We start from the raw sequence: 18535 nt of genomic DNA on the forward strand, positions 1-18535 counted from the left end.
ATGGCACGGAAAAACATTTTCCAAGTACCTGGACAGTGAGGACATAAAAATGGAAAGGGAGCTAAAGAAAACACTCCAAACTCTGCCTCTGCTCATCATTCAGCACTGAAGGTACACACTCTGTCAATTCTCTTATATACTCTTTCATTCTGGACTTCTAGAGTGTTTGATTATCAGATCACTCTAAATGTATAGACTATAAAGTTCACAAACATAAAGGCCAATCTTTCCTTATCTCTAAACTAAAAGTGGGGAAATGTGTAGAGTGTTCTGGGCTTCAGTACAGTGTTGATCTCCTGAAGACATGATTTTATTTCACAATTCCTTGAGGGAAAAAAACGCCTGGTGTTTGTCATGTGTGCCTTCCTTGGGTGAAGCCAGGTTTACAGCTATGTTGTGACATGTTGTTATTATGCTCTGTTGTTAATTATGTATGTTTTGTTGCAGCTATTTAAAATAGTTTTGTCAATTTGTTCTGGCCTGAAACAAATTGGCCCTTTGAAACATATCTTTGTCTTTGTGTGTTGTATGTAGACCACATTGCAGTGATGCAAATGCATGTCAAGTTGATCAACAGATTGTATTATTCTCCAGTGCAATAACAGTACTGAAATGAAGGCTAAATGGGCATTAAAGGGGGCCTTAAAAAAAATAAAAAAAAATAGAAGTAACTAAATAGTTACTTTTCACAGTAACGCATTACTTTTTGGTGTAAGTAACTGAGTTAGTAACTGAGTTACTTTTGAAATAAAGTAATTAGTAACTGTAACTAGTTACCGGTTTTCAGTAACTAACCCAACACTGGTTACTGCATACGTCAGCAGACTAAATTAGGAGCCTTTGATTGCTTACTTATTAATAAAAGACAAGTTGTCTTGTATGGTCACTATTTTATTTAAGGACAAACTTGCAATAAGAAACATGTTTAATGTACCCTAAGATTTTTTGTTCAAATAAAGCCAATAATGACATTTTTTGTGGTCCCCTTTATTTAGAAAAGTACCGAAAAGTATCAAAAAAATGTTGGTACCGGTACCAAAATAATGGTATCAGGACAACACTGGTACATTGCCTCCATCACTACAAGATAGAGATGTCCGATAATGGCTTTTTTGCCGATATCGTCTATTCCGATATTGTCCAACTCTTAATTACCGATTCCGATATCAACCGATACCGATACATACAGTCGTGGAATTAACACATTATTATGCCTAATTTTGTTGTGATGCCCCGCTGGATGCATTAAACAATGCAACAAGGTTTTTCCAAAATAAATCAACCCAAGTTATGGAAAAAAATGCCAACATGGCACTGCCATATTTATTATTGAAGTCACAAAGTGCATTATTTTTTTTTTTAACATGCCTCAAAACAGCAGCTTGGAATTTGGGACATGGAGGTTGAGGTGGGCGGGGTGGGGTTGAAGTGGGAGGGGGGATAGAGGGTAGCGTGGGGTGTATATTGTAGCGTCCCGGAAGAGTTAGTGCTGCAAGGGGTTCTGGGTAGAGATGTCCGATATATGCGTTAAAATGTAATATCGGAAATTATCGGTATCGTTTTTTTTATTATCGGTATCGGGTTTTTTTTGTTTTTTTTATTTTTTTTATTATTAAATCAACATAAAAAACACAAGATACACTTACAATTAGTGAACCAACCCAAAAAAACTCCCTCCCCCATTTACACTCATTCACACAAAAGGGTTGTTTCTTTCTGTTATTAATATTCTGGTTCCTACATTATATATCAATATATATCAATACAGTCTGCAAGGGATACAGTCCGTAAGCACACATGATTGTGCGTGCTGCTGGTCCACTAATAGTACTAACCTTTAACAGTTAATTTTACTCATTTTCATTCATTACTAGTTTCTATGTAACTGTTTTTATATTGTTGTACTTTCTTTTTTATTCAAGAAAATGTTTTTAATTTATTTATCTTATTTTACTAATTTTTTTAAAAAGTACCTTATCTTCACCATACCTGGTTGTCCAAATTAGGCATAATAATGTGTTAATTCCACGACTGCATATATCGGTTGATATCGGTATCGGTTGATATCGGTATCGGTAATTAAAGAGTTGGACAATATCGGAATATCGGCAAAAAGCCATTATCGGACATCCCTAGTTCTGGGTATTTGTTCTTTTGTGTTTATGTTGTGTTACGGTGCGAAATGTGTTTGTCATTCTTGTTTGGTGTGGGTTCACAGTGTGGGGCATATTTGCAACTGAGTTAAAGTTGTTTATACGGTCACCCTCAGTGTGACCTGTATGGCTGTTGACCAAGTATGACTTGCATTCACTTGTGTGTGTGAAAAGCCGTAGATATTATGTGACTGGGCCGGCACGCAAAGGCAGTGCCTTTAAGGTTTATTGGCGCTCTGTACTCCTCCCTACGTCCGTGTACACAGCGGCGTTTTAAAAAGTCATACATTTTACATTTTGAAACCGATACCGATAATTTCGAAACTGATACCGATAATTTCCGATATTACATTTTAAAGCATTTATCGGCCGATAATATATTATCGGACATCTCTACAACAAGATGCCATTAATCAACATGACCAATTAATCGACTGACATATTATTATTACCGCAGTGCTGCTGAGCCCGAAATCAAATAAAGTCTTTATTCGTAGCGTCTTCGGAGCAGACGTGGCGTTTAAAATAAATGTTTCCTGCTCGTGTTAACTCGATGGCCTTTAACGCCGCGCTGGCTTTTCCATGCACTTCATGTTGATGTGGCATGCTGTAGTTTGTCGCCGCTCGCAGGAGAATCCAACTTAAAAACCACACTCGACAGCCTTAAAGTGTGCCATAAATCACGTCTGACAGACAACGCAGGGAAAAAGTCAGCGGAGGCGACGACAGCCTGACGAAAGTGCGGCGCAACAGCTTGTCACAAACTTCCCCGCGTCTCGCTCGCCTCAAAGATGACGCATGGGGGAGACGTGGGGGGGGGGGGGGGGGGAACGCCAGGGAGGCCACGTTTTGACAGAAGCTCGGAGAGCGCCGGCTCGCCGCTGGTGGCCCACAAATTATTCAGCCGCAGTGCGAGCACAGAGACGGCCAGCCGGAGGGTTGGTTGCTTCTCCTCGGATGGCAGGACAGTGTTTGTTTGCAGACTTCTTGCGAGTCCATGATAACTGGCTTCATGCCAAACTACCGGGGGGGAAAAATGCTACACGCTGATCCTGTTGCAGTGCGTATTAGCACTCAAAGGGTTCAAACCCGATAAAAAAAAAACAAACGTGTGGCTTCTTTGCTCTTGCCAGCTAGCATAGATTAAAGGCCTACTGAAAGCCACTACTACCGACCACGCAGTCTGATAGTTTATGTATCAATGATGAAACCTTAACATTATAACACATGCCAATACGGCCGGGTTAACTTATAAAGTGACATTTTAAATTTGCCGCTAAACTTCCGGTTCGAAACGCCTCTGAGGATGACGTATGCGCGTGACGTAGCCCGGCGAACACGGGTATGCCTTCCACATTGAAGCCAATACGAAAAAGCTCTGTTTTCATTTCATAATTCCACAGTATTCTGGACATCTGTGTTCGTGAATCTGTTGCAATCATGTTCATTGCATTATGGAGAAGGAAGCTGAGCAAGCAAAGAAGAAAGTTGTCGGTGCGAAACGGACGTATTTTTCGAACGTAGTCAGCAACAACAGTACACAGCCGGCGCGTCTTTGTTTACATTCCCGAAAGATGCAGTCAAGATGGAAGAACTCGGATAACAGAGACTCTAACCAGGAGGACTTTTGACTTCGATACACAGACGCCTGTAGAGAACTGGGACAACACAGACTCTTACCAGGATTACTTTGATTTGGATGACAAAGACGCAGACGTGCTACTGTGAGTATGCAGCTTTGGCTTCTAAACATTTGATCGCTTGACCGTATGTGCGCAACTTTTTTTTGCGTATGTACGTAACTTTTTTTAAATATATAAGCTTTATGAACCTTGGGTTAGGTGAACGGTCTTTTGGGCTGAGTGATTGTGTGTGTTGATCAGGTGTTTGAATTGTATTGGCGTGTTCTATGGAGCTAGGAGCCAGCATAGGAGCTAGGAGCTAGCATAACAAACACGCAGGTGTTTTTATGCAGGATTAATTTGTGTCATATTAAATATAAGCCTGGTTGTGTTGTGGCTAATAGAGTAAATATGTCTTGTGTTTATTTACTGTTTTAGTCATTCCCAGCTGAATATCAGGTACCGTGAGTATGCAGCCTTGGCTGCTAAACATTTGATAGCTTGACCGTATGTGCGCGTCACGTACGTAACTTTTTAAAAATATATAAGCTTTATGAACCTTGGGTTAGGTGTACGGTCTTTTGGGCTGAGTGATTGTGTGTGTTGATCAGGTGTTTGAATTGTATTGGCGTGTTCTATGGAGCTAGGAGCTAGCAGAGGAGCTAGGAGCTAGCATAACAAACACACAGGTGTTTTTCTGCAGGATTAATTTGTGGCATATTAAATATAAGCCTGGTTGTGTTGTGGCTAATAGAGTATATATATGTCTTGTGTTTATTTACTGTTGTAGTCATTCCCAGCTGAATATCAGGTCACCCCCGGCTCTCACAGCATCTTCCCTATCTGAATAGCTTCAACTCCCCACTAGTCCTTCACTTGCACTTTACTCATCCACAAATCTTTCATCCTCGCTCAAATTAATGGGGAAATTGTCGCTTTCTCGGTCCGAATCTCTCTCACTTCATGCGGCCATCATTGTAAACAATAGGGAACTTTGCGTATATGTTCAACTGACTACGTCACGCTACTTCCGGTAGGGGCAAGCCTTTTTTTTATCAGATACCAAAAGTTGCAATCTTTATCGTCGTTGTTCTATACTAAATCCTTTCAGCAAAAATATGGCAATATCGCGAAATGATCAAGTATGACACATAGAATAGATCTGCTATCCCCGTTTAAATAAAAAAAATTCATTTCAGTAGGCCTTTAAGCCAGTGTTTTTCAACCTTTTTTTGAGCCGAGGCACATTTTTTGCGTTGAAAGCACACCACCTGCAGAAATCATTAAAGAAACGAAACTCAGTTGACAGTAAAAAAGTCGTTGTCGCAATTGTTGGATACGACTTTAAACCATAACCAAGCATGCATCAATATAGCTCTTGTCTCAAAGTAGGTGTACTGTCACCACCTGTCACATCACACCCTGACTTATTTGCATACTTGCTAACCCTCCTGATTTTCCCGGGAGACTCCCGAATTTCAGTGCCCCTCCCGAAAATCTCCCGGGGCAACAATTCTCCCGATTTCCACCCGGACAACAATATTGGAATCGTCCTCTACAACCTGTGGTCACGTCGGCTTTTCCTCCATACAGACAGCGTGCCGGCCCAGTCACATAATATATGCGGCTTTTACACACACACAAGTGAATGCAAGGCATACTTGATCAACAGCCATACAGGTCACACTGAGGGTGACCGTATAAACAACTTTAACACAGTTGCAAATATGCGCCACACTGTGAACCCACACCAAACAAGAATGACAAACACATTTCGGGAGAACATCCGCACCGTAACACAACATAAACACAACAGAACAAATACCCAGAACCCTTTGCAGCACTAACTCTTCCGGGACGCTACAATATACACCCCCCGCTAATACCAAACCCCCCCCCCCATCTCCCGAATTCCAAGGTCTATTTTGAGTTTTTTGCTGTTTTCCTGTGTGTAGTGTTTTAGTTCTTGTCTTGCGCTCCTATTTTGGTGGCTTCTTCTCCTTTTTTTTGGTATTTTCCTGTAGCAGTTTCATGTCTTCCTTTGAGCGATATTTCCCACATCTACTTTGTTTTAGCAATCGAGAATATTTCAGTTGTTTTTATCCTTCTTTGTGTTGACATTGTCATGTCATGTTCAGATGTACATTGTGGACGCCGTCTATGCTCCACAGTAAGTCTTTGCTGTCGTCCAGCATTCTGTTTTTGTTTACTTTGTAGCCAGTTCAGTTTTCGTTTCGTTCTGCATAGCCTTCCCTAAGCTTCAATGCCTTTTCTTAGCAGCACTCACCTTTTGCTTATTTTTGGTTTAAGCAATAGACACCTTTTACCTGCACGCTGCCTCCCGCTGTTTCCGACATCTATAAAGCAATTTTCTACCGGCTGCCACCTACTGATATGGAGGAGTATTACACGGTTACTCTGCCAAGCTCTAGACAGCACCGACACTCAACAACACATAATTTGCAGACTGTCATGTCATGTCATGTCATGTACGGGTGTACTTTGTGGACGCCGTCTCTGCTCCACAGTAAGTCTTTGCTGTCGTCCAGCATTCTGTTTTTGTTTACTTTGTAGCCAGTTCAGTTTTCGTTTCGTTCTGCATAGCCTTCCCTAAGCTTCAATGCCTTTTCTAAGGGGCACTCACCTTTTGTTTATTTTTAGTTAAAGCATTAGACACTTTTTTTTACCTGCACACTGCCTCCCGCTGTCATCTGCATATTGTGATCACGACCAACCATGTTCCCGACATCTACAAAGCAATTAGCTACCGGCTGCCACCTACTGACATGGAAGAGTATTACACGGTTACTCTGCCGAGCTCTAGACAGCACCGACACTCAACAACAACAACACATCATTTGCAGACTATAATTACTGGTTTGCTAAAAATATTTAACCCAAATAGGTGAAATGAGATCATCTCCCGCGGCACACCAGACTGTATCTCACGGCACACTAGTGGTCGAAAAACACTGGATTAAGCAAACCAAGACGACCACATTTTTTTCCAGAAAAACGTACATGATGCCAATTAATGCCTTTAAATGTCGATCTCTTCTCTCTGATACCTTATTTACTGTTGGTCCTCGACTAGGGTTGTACGGTATACCGGTATTAGTATACTACCGCGATACTAATGAATCATATTCGGTACTATACCGTCTCTAAAAAGTACCCGTTTAGTTTTGTTACCGGTACCAAAATATTGGTATCGAGACAACACTATCCTCGACTGACAAGAGGCTGCTAGCAGCTAACTGTTTATGTCCATACGCAGTGTGGAGCCACTTCCCCAAGTTAACAATAATCCCCTCCATTGAAGCAAATACCGTTTAATTAAAACCCTGATTGGAATATCCCTAATATTTGGTATTTATGTCATCGGCATGCGACTGTGAATTGTTTTTGTTTGCGGATGACTCTACCCTGCTGGTATCCGACAAGGACAAGTCACAGGTGGAGAAAATCCTCAGTGCTGAGCTCTGTAGAACTTGCACCTGGCTCGCTGACAACAAGCTATCCATACACTTGGGTAAAACTGAATCCATCCTGTTTGGGTCCCACATCAACTTTAAGAAAGTCAATGACTTCTCTATAAAAGTGGGTGACATTGTTATCACCAGGAAAGATGAGGTCACCTACCTAGGTTCCATTCTAGAGGCTGACCTTTCCTGTGATAAAATGGCAACCAAGGTAATCAGAAAGGTTAACCAACGAACGAGATTTCTCTACAGAATCTCCTCTCTGGTCAACAAAAGCACCTTGAGGATTCTGGCGGGAACTCTCGTTCAACCCTTTTTCGATTACGCATGCACCTCCTGGTACCCTAGCACCTCCAAAACCCTCAAATCTAAACTCCAAACATCCCAAAACAAGCTAGCCAGGTTACTTCTAGACCTCCACCCCAGATCACACCTCACTCCTACCCACTTCTCCAAAGTGGGCTGGCTCAAGGTGGAGGACAGAGTTAAACAACTTGCACTGAGCCTAGTCTACAAAATCCGCTACACCTCCCTGATACCGAAGTACATGTCAAACTACTTCCTTAACGTAAATGACCGCCATAACCACAACACCAGGGGGAGCTCCACTAACCACGTTAAACCCAGATTCCGAACTAACAAAGGTCTTAACTCATTCTCGTTCTATGCCACATCAATGTGGAATGCGCTCCCAACAGGTATAAAAGAAAGGGCATCTCTATCCTCCTTCAAAACCGCAATAAAAGTTCACCTCCAGGCAGCTACAACCCTAAACTAACACCCTCCCCGGATTGCTAATAATCAAATGTAAACAATCAAATGCAGATACTTTTTCTTATGCCTTCTGATCTCTCTCTCTCTCTCTCTCTCTCTCTCTCTATGTCCACTACTTGCTGTCCATATCCTACCCCCCCCCCTCTCCACACCCCTGATTGTAAATAATGTAAATAATTCAATGTGATTATCTTGTGTGATGACTGTATTATGATGATAGTATATATCAGGGGTCACCAACCTTTTTGAAAGCAAGAGCTACTTCTTGGGTACTGATTAATGCGAAGGGCTACCAGTTTGATACACACTTAAATAAATTGCCAGAAATAGCCAATTTGCTCAATTTACCTTTAACTCTATGTTATTATTAATAATTAATGATATTTACACTTAATTGAACGGTTTAAAAGAGGAGAAAACACGAAAAAAAAATGACAATTACATTTTGAAACATAGTTTATCTTCAATTTCGACTCTTTAAAATTCAAAATTCAACCGAAAAAAAAGAAGAGAAAAACTAGCTAATTTGAATCTTTTTGAAAAAATTAAAAAAATAATTTATGGAACATCATTAGTAATTTTTCCTGATTAAGATTAATTTTAGAATTTTGATGACATGTTTTAAATAGGTTAAAATCCAATCTGCACTTTGTTAGAATATATAACAAATTGGACCAAGCTATATTTCTAACAAAGACAAATCATTATTTCTTCTAGATTTTCCAGAACAAAAATTTTAAAAGAAATTCAAAAGACTTTGAAATAAGATTTAAATTTGATTCTACAGATTTTCTAGATTTGCCAGAATAATTTTTTTGCATTTTAATCATAATAAGTTTGAAGAAATATTTCACAAATATTCTTTGTCGAAAAAACAGAAGCTAAAATGAAGAATTAAATTAAAATATATTTATTATTCTTTACAATAAAAAAAAAAAAATTGACTTGAACATTGATTTAAATTGTCAGGAAAGAAGAGGAAGGAATTTAAAAGGTAAAAAGGTATATGTGTTTAAAAATCCTAAAATCATTTTTAAGGTAGTATTTTTTCTCTAAAATTGTCTTTCTGAAAGTTATAAGAAGCAAAGTAAAAAAAATAATGAATTTATTTAAACAAGTGAAGACCAAGTCTTTCAAATATTTTCTTGGATTTTCAAATTCTATTTGAGTTTTGTCTCTCTTAGAATTAAAAATGTCGAGCACAGCGAGACCAGCTTGCTAGTAAATAAATAAAATTAAAAAAATAGAGGCAGCTCACTGGTAAGTGCTGCTATTTGAGCTATTTTTTAGAACAGGCCAGCGGGCTACTCATCTGGTCCTTACGGGCTACCTGGTGCCCGCGGGCACCGCGTTGGTGACCCCTGGTATATATGATAGTATATATCTGTATCATGAATCAATTTAAGTGGACCCCGACTTAAACAAGTTGAAAAAGTTATTCGGGTGTTACCATTTAGTGGTCAATTGTACGGAATATGTACTTCACTGTGCAACCTACTAATAAAAGTCTCAATCAATCAATCAATTCAACTAAATACTAGCAATGGGAACACCGCAGCTCAAAAGGAACGTAATCTAAATTACTGAACTTATTTGTACTTTTTTCCAGGCCCCAAAATTGTACGAGAATGTTGAAAAGTGTATAGAAAAGTAGAATCTTTGAGGGTACGAACAAGCCGAAAGGGTCAATACATTCCAGGTAGTAAAATACAAAGTCAACAACTTACCAAGGCCACCTCCTTCTTCAGCTCATCTAAATCCCGAGCCTTCTTCTTCCTCTTGCCGCCATTCTCCGCACCACGCTGCACACCGGGACAAGGACACATCATCAGCGGCACACACAGAACCAATGTTGTAAAAGCAGACTGCTGAGTCAGCATTAATGCAAGGGACGTAAACAACAGGATCCTTCCTCCCCTCGCCGGACAGTATTTTCTTAATTGCGGGATGTGCAATCATTGCCACTGTTTTTCTTGTGTTTTGATGACAGCTTCTTTAAGAGGCACACCTAGATGTTGTGATTCACCTTAGACAAACATTATTGATCCACAAGGGAAATTGTTCCACAGAGTAGCTCAGTTACAAAGGGTGGAACGGGTAAGGATGGAAAGGATAATGCAGGTATAAAGTAGACCAAAAATGTACCATAGTAGCAATATTAAATATAACATATATGTAATATTTACATATTACATATACAGTATATAATGATATATTATGTTATTATATTAAATTATATTTTTATATAATATGTACAATATATAACAAAAACCCAATTACCATGTACAATATTACAGTATATGTAACCGCTGCAGCAACAAAAAAAAAAGGGCGGCATAAAATAAAGTAGATCCAGCAGAAAATATACATTAGAAGATGTCAGGTTCAAACACTGATGACATCTATTAAACAAGACAAGAAGCAAAGAATCAAACAGAGACAGAATTCAATTTGGCTCAGTGAGGAGAAACGTGTACATCTGTACCCTTTACAGTGTCATTACACTCTGCCGAAAGATTGTCTTTTACAAACCCTGTTTCCATATGAGTTGGGAAATTGTGTTAGATGTAAATATAAACGGAATACAATGATTTGCAAATCCTTTTCAACCCATATTCAGTTGAATACACTACAAAGACAACATATTTCATGTTCAAACTCATAAACTTTTTTTCTTTTTTGGCAAATAATAATTAACTTAGAATTTCATGGCTGCAACACGTGCCAAAGTAGTTGGGAAAGGGCATGTTCACCACTGTGTTACATGGCCTTTCCTTTTAACAACACTCAGTAAACGCTTGGGAACTGAGGAGACACATTTTTGAAGCTTCTCAGGTGGAATTCTTTCCCATTCTTGCTTGATGTACAGCTTAAGTTGTTCAACAGTCCGGGGGTCTCACTCGTGCTATTTTAGGCTTCATAATGCACCACACATTTTCAATGGGAGACAGGTCTGGACTACAGGCAGGCCAGTCTAGTACCTGCACTCTTTTACTATGAAGCCACGTTGATGTAACACATGGCTTGGCATTGTCTTGCTGAAATAAGCAGGGGCGTCCATGGTAACGTTGCTTGGATGGCAACATATGTTGCTCCAAAAGCTGTATGTACCTTTCAGCATTAATGGCGCCTTCACAGATGTGTAAGTTACCCATGTCTTGGGCACTAATACACCCCCATACCATCACACATGCTGGCTTTTCAACTTTGCGCCTATAACAATCTGGATGGTTCTTTTCCTCTTTGGTCTGGAGGACACGACGTCCACAGTTTCCAAAAACAATTTGAAATGTGGCCTCGTCAGACCACAGAACACTTTTCCACTTTGTATCAGTCCATCTTAGATGAGCTCAGGCCCAGCGAAGCCGACGGCGTTTCTGGGTGTTGTTGATAAACGGTTTTCGCCTTGCATAGGAGAGTTATAACTTGCACTTACAGATGTAGCGACCAACTGTAGTTACTGACAGTGGGTTTCTGAAGTGTTCCTGAGCCCATGTGGTGATATCCTTTACACACTGATGTTGCTTGTTGATGCAGTACAGCCTGAGGGATGGAAGGTCACGGGCTTAGCTGCTTACGTGCAGTGATTTCTCCAGATTCTCTGAACCCTTTGATGATATTACGTAGCGTAGATGGTGAAATCCCTAAATTCCTTGCAATAGCTGGTTGAGAAAGGTTTTTCTTAAACTGTTCAACAATTTGCTCACGCATTTGTTGACAAAGTGGTGACCCTCGCCCCATCCTTGTTTGTGAATGACTGAGCATTTCATGGAATCTACTTTTATACCCAATCATGGCACCCACCTGTTCCCAATTAGCCTGCACACCTGTGGGATGTTCCAAATAAGTGTTTGATGAGCATTCCTCAACTTTATCAGTATTTATTGCCACCTTTCCCAACTTTTTTGTCACGTGTTGCTGCCATCAAATTCTAAAGTTAATGATTATTTGCACAAAAAAAAATGTTTATGAGTTTGAACAACAAATATGTTGTCTTTGTAGCATATTCAACTGAATATGGGTTGAAAATTATTTGCAAATCATTGTATTCCGTTTGTATTTACATCTAACACAATTTCCCAACTCATATGGAAACGGGGTGTGTACATGTTATTATGAATGTGCCTGTAACTACACTACATATGTACTTACAGCACGTTTATAAAACACTGATAGAGATTTAGGGATCCTTTTAGAGCACTTTATAGGCGGAATAGAGCGAATCCCATTAAATTGGAATGCGTAAAAAAGAAAAGAAAAACATACTGTATGTTTTGGTTTCTACGGGGCCCCTAAAGGGACATGGGGGGTGGGGATAAAACTTTTTTTTAAAATTTTTTTGAAAAAATAAAATAAAATTCCCGCCCAAAATGTTTTTTCCCCCATGTCCCTTTAGGGGCTCCGTAAGAAAAAGACTGCTTTTATTTATTTATTTTTTGTTTCTTTATTAATTTTGGCCAAAGGGGGCACATTTCAATTTCTTACACACACTTGTTATTACATATGTAATAACAAGTGTGTGTTACCAGACCAGAGGGGGAGCACTTAAAATGTTTACACACACTTGTTATTTCATATGTTGACCAGAGGGGGAGCACTTTTAAAACCGACACACAGTCAATTAAAAAAAATAAAATAACGAAATAAAAGCAGTCTTTTTCTCACAATGTGTCAACTTTTTTCTTATAAAACTGGGAACAATTAGTCATATTCTTTCTGGTTCTGTAATATTGCAATATTTTCTCGTAAAATTATGACTTTTTTTATTTAAAATTGTTACTTTTTAATGCAAAATTAAAGACATGTATCTTGTGCGACGAGAAACTATCTTGTGCGCAAGAGAAACTTTTTATAAAGTTATAAAAAAAATGTTTTAAAAATATATAAAAAGTTTCTCGTGCGCACGAGGTACATGTCTAAAAAAAAAAAAAAAAAAATTAATAAATGTTTTTTTTTTTTTTAAATCCCCCATGTTCCTTTAGGGGCTCCGTAGGTTTCACATAAGGATTGTGGATGATGGGCAAAATAAAAAAATAAAAAAGTGCAGTTCCCCTTTAAATTATTCTCTTTTTCTTACACTGAAGTTTCCTTCTGACTTTCACACTTCCAGATACTGTCAGGGAACTTTCTTTAGCAGGTTTAATCATCTACTGTTAAAATGTTGGTCACTGTACTTTTATTGAAAGTTGCATGAATGTTGAACATGTTTCCTCTTGTTATTTCAACCTAAAGTGTTGGTTGCACTTTATGCAAATAATATGTAAATGCATTGTTTACTTTCTTGTGTGTATCTATAATTCATTCATACATAATTCCCTTACAAGGAATAACAGGAATATAGGAAACTTCACCCACAGTGTCCAGCGTCCATTTTACAGTCACACTGATTGTTTTTTTTTTTTTTGCTAAAAAGTTACTGAAACAATTTCAACTCACTGAATTGTTTTGGATCGTATCGTTCTAAAAACACACACACACACACACACACACACACAAACACACACACACACACACACACACACACACATTATTGTATTTGTTACCTTCTTGAGACCTGTGAAAAATGCCTGCCTCTTTAGGACCACCCTTTCTAGATGGATAAAGATGTGTATTTACAAGAATAATAATATATACATACTATGCAAATATTTAAAAAAAGGCTTGTTGTGAAAAATGAGTTGGAAGAAAAACTTAAAATTTTGCCAGTATTATAATAAAAGTCGTAATTTTACTCAGCGCAAGTCAAAATTTTACAAGAAAAACTGAACATTTGTGCAATATTATGATAAACGTTGGAATTCTACTCATTGACAGTCGCAATTTTACAAGAAAAGCTTAAAATGTTGGCAATTTTATGTAAAGAGTCGCAATTTTACTGGACAAAAGTCACAATTTTATAAGAAAACTTTTAAATTTTGGCAATGTTATAATAATAATCGTAATTTTACTTGGCAAAATTTTGACAAAAATGATGACAAATTGTGACAAACGTCATAATTTTACTAAAAAAATTGCACTTTTTTTACAAGAACAACAAAATTGACTGTGTGTCGTTTTTTAAAAGTGCTCCCCCTCTGGTCAACATATGAAATAACAAGTGTGTGTAGACATTTTAAGTGCTCCGTCTCTGGCCAACATATGAAATAACAAGTGTGTGTTAGAAATTGAATTGCGCCCCCTTTGGCCTAAATTAATAAAGAACAAAAAAAACCCTAAAAGCAGTCTTTTTCTCACAATGTGTCGACTTTTTTCTTATAAAACTGGGAACAATTTCTCATATTCTTTCTGTCCATCCATCCATCCATTTTCTACCGCTTATCCCTTTCGGGGTCGCGGGGGGTGCTGGAGCCTATTTCAGCTGCATTCGGGCGGAAGGCGGGGTACACCCTGGACAAATTGGCAATATTGTGATTAAAGTCAGAATTTCATATGACAAATGTCACCATTTTGCATTAAAAAGTAACAATTTAATAATAGAAAATAATAATTTTACGAGAAAATATTGCAATATTACAGAACCAGAAAGAATATGACAAATTGTTCCCAGTTTTATAAGAAAAAAGTCGACACATTGTGAGAAAATACGGAGCCCCTAAAGGGACATGGGGGAAAAAATTTGGGGGGGGGGTTATTTTTTTTTTTTTTAGATATGTATGGAGCCCCTAAACGGACATGGGGGAAAACAAATTTTGGGGGATAAAAATGTTTTTAATTTTTTTTTTGAAAAAAAAAAAAAAAATTCCCGCTGAAAATGTTTTTTCCCCTATGTCCCTTTAGGGGCTCCGTAAGAAAAAGACTGCTTTTATTTATTTATTTTTTGTTTCTTTATTAATTTTGGCCAAAGGGGGCACATTTCAATTTCTTACACACACTTATTACATATGTTGACCAGAGGGGGAGCACTTAAAATGTTTACACACACTTGTTATTTCATATGTTGACCAGAGGGGGAGCACTTTTAAAACCGACACACAGTCAATTAAAAAAAATAAAATAACGAAATAAAAGCAGTCTTTTTCCTCACAATGTGTCAACTTTTTTCTTATAAAACTGGGAACAATTAGTCATATTCTTTCTGGTTCTGTAATATTGCAATATTTTCTCGTAAAATTATGACTTTTTTATTTAAAATTGTTACTTTTTAATGTAAAATGGTGACATTTGTCACATAAAATTCTGACTTGAATCTCAATATTGCCAATTTTTTTGTTGTTCTTGTAAAAAAAAAAAGTGAAATTTTTTGAGTAAAAATTATGACTTTTGTCACAATTTGTCATAATTTTTGTCCAAATTATGACAATAAATATGTCAAAATTATGACAAAAGTCACAAATTGTTTCTTTATTAATTTAGGCCAAAGGGGTCGCATTTCAATTTCTTACACACACTTGTTATTACATATGTTGGCCAGAGAGGGGGCACTTAAAATGTCTACACACACTTATTCAATATGTTGACCAGAGGGGGAGCACTTTTAAAACCGACAGAGTCAATTTAAAAATTAAAAAAAAAAAATAAAAGCAGTCTTTTTCTCACAATGTGTCAACTTTTTTCTTATAAAACTGGGAACAATTTGTCATATTCTTTCTGGTTCTGTAATATTGCAATATTTTCTCGTAAAATTATGACTTTTTTATTTAAAATTGTTACTTTTTAATGCAAAATGGTGACATTTGTCATATAAAATTCTGACTTGAATCTCAATATTGCCAATTTTTTTGTTGTTCTTGTAAAAAAAAAAAGTGACATTTTTTGAGTAAAAATTATGACTTTTGTCACAATTTGTCATAATTTTTGTCCAAATTATGACAATAAATATGTCAAAATTATGACAAAAGTCACAAATTGTTTCTTTATTAATTTAGGCCAAAGGGGTCGCATTTCAATTTCTTACACACACTTGTTATTACATATGTTGGCCAGAGAGGGGGCACTTAAAATGTCTACACACACTTGTTATTTAATATGTTGACCAGAGGGGGAGCACTTTTAAAACCGACGGAGTCAATTTAAAAAAAAAAAAAAAGAATAAAAGCAGTCTTTTTCTCACAATGTGTCAACTTTTTTCTTATAAAACTGGGAACAATTTGTCATATTCTTTCTGGTTCTGTAATATTGCAATATTTTCTCGTAAAATTATGACTTTTTTATTTAAAATTGTTACTTTTTAATGCAAAATGGTGACATTTGTCACATAAAATTCAGACTTTAATCACAATATTGCCAATGTTTTTGTTCTTTTAAAAAAGTGAAATTTTTGGAGTAAAATTATGACTTTTGTCACAATTTGTCATCATTTTTTTTGACTGATTCTGACATAACAATTATGACAAATTGTGACAAAAGTCATAATTTTACTCAAAAAATGTCGCTTTTTTACAAGAACAACAAAAAAATTGGCAATATCGTGATTAAAGTCAGAATTTTATATGACAAATTTGACTTTTTAATGCAAAATGGTGACATTTGTCACATAAAATTCTGACTTTAATCACAATATTGCCAATTTTTTTGTTCTTTTAAAAAAGTGAAATTTTTGGAGTAAAATTATGACTTTTGTCACAATTTTTCATAATTTTTTTGGACTGATTTTGACATAATTATGACAAATTGTGACAGAAGTCATAATTTTACTCAAAAAATTTCACTTTTTTACAAGAACAAAAAAATTTAAATGGCAATATCGTGATTAAAGTCAGAATTTTATATGAAAAATTTGACTTTTTAATGCAAAATGGTGACATTTGTCACATAAAATTCTGACTTTAATCACAATATTGCCAATTTTTTTGTTCTTTTAAAAAAGTGACATTTTTGGAGTAAAATTATGACTTTTGTCACAATTTTTCATAATTTTTTTGGACTGATTTTGACATAACAATTATGACAAATTGTGACAAAAGTCATAATTTTACTCAAAAAAATTCACTTTTTTACAAGAACAAAAAAATGAAAATGGCAATATCGTGATTAAAGTCAGAATTTTATATGAAAAATTTGACTTTTTAATGCAAAATGGTGACATTTGTCACATAAAATTCTGACTTTAATCACAATATTGCCAATTTTTTTGTTGTTGTTGTAAAAAAGTGAACTTTTTTTAGTAAAATTATGACTTTTGTCACAACTTGTCATAATTTTTTTTGACTGATTTTGACATAAAAGTTATGACAAATTGTGACAAAAGTCATAATTTTACTCCAAAAAAATGTCACTTTTTTACAAGAACAACAAAAAAAATTGGCAATATCGTGATTAAAGTCAGAATTTTATATGACAAATTTGACTTTTTAATGCAAAATGGTGACATTTGTCACATAAAATTCTGACTTTAATCACAATATTGCCAATTTTTTTGTTCTTTTAAAAAAGTTAAATTTTTGGAGTAAAATTATGACTTTTGTCACAATTTTTCATAATTTTTTTTGACTGATTTTGACATAACAAATATGACAAATTGTGACAAAAGTCATAATTTTACTCAAAAAATTTCACTTTTTTACAAGAACAAAAAAATGAAAATGGCAATATCGTGATTAAAGTCAGAATTTTATATGAAAAATTTGACTTTTTAATGCAAAATGGTGACATTTGTCACATAAAATTCTGACTTTAATCACAATATTGCCAATTTTGTTGTTGTTGTAAAAAAGTGAAATTTTTTGAGTAAAATTATGACTTTTGTCACAATTTGTCATAATTTTTTTTGACTGATTTTGACATAAAAGTTATGACAAATTGTGACAAAAGTCATAATTTTACTCAAAAAAATGTCACTTTTTTACAAGAACAAAAAAAATTGGCAATATCGTGATTAAAGTCAGAATTTTATATGACAAATTTGACTTTTTAATGCAAAATGGTGACATTTGTCACATAAAATCAGACTTTAATCACAATATTGCCAATTTTTTTGTTGTTCTTTTAAAAAAGTGATATTTTTGGAGTAAAATTATGACTTTTGTCACAATTTGTCATCATTTTTTTTGACTGATTTTGACATAATTATGACAAATTGTGACAAAAGTCATAATTTTACTCAAAAAATTTCACTTTTTTACAAGAACAAAAAAATTAAAATGGCAATATCGTGATTAAAGTCCGAATTTTATATGAAAAATTTGACTTTTTAATGCAAAATGGTGACATTTGTCACATAAAATCAGACTTTAATCACAATATTGCCAATTTTTTTGTTGTTCTTTTAAAAAAGTGATATTTTTGGAGTAAAATTATGACTTTTGTCACAATTTGTCATAATTTTTTTTGACTGATTTTGACATAATTATGACAAATTGTGACAAAAGTCATAATTTTACTAAAAAAATTTCACTTTTTTACAAGAACAAAAAAATTAAAATGGCAATATCGTGATTAAAGTCAGAATTTTATATGAAAAATTTGACTTTTTAATGCAAAATGGTGACATTTGTCACATAAAATTCTGACTTTAATCACAATATTGCCAATTTTTTTGTTGTTGTAAAAAAGTGAAATTTTTTGA

General features: G+C 35.8%; 1 protein-coding gene across 1 annotated transcript in view; it reads right to left on the reverse strand.

Annotated features, from left to right (window-relative positions):
* The window catches only part of atp1a2a (ATPase Na+/K+ transporting subunit alpha 2a), a 180544-nt gene that overhangs the window by 160196 nt on the left and 1813 nt on the right, over positions 1–18535 (reverse strand). Inside the window, exon 2 of the mRNA XM_062023159.1 lies at positions 9759–9833. Within this exon, the coding sequence (XP_061879143.1) occupies positions 9759–9833 (75 nt within the window). The remainder of the gene's footprint in view (positions 1–9758; positions 9834–18535) is intronic.

The sequence above is a fragment of the Entelurus aequoreus genome, linkage group LG16, assembly GCF_033978785.1.
Source record: "Entelurus aequoreus isolate RoL-2023_Sb linkage group LG16, RoL_Eaeq_v1.1, whole genome shotgun sequence".
Taxonomy (NCBI): Eukaryota; Metazoa; Chordata; class Actinopteri; order Syngnathiformes; family Syngnathidae; genus Entelurus; species Entelurus aequoreus.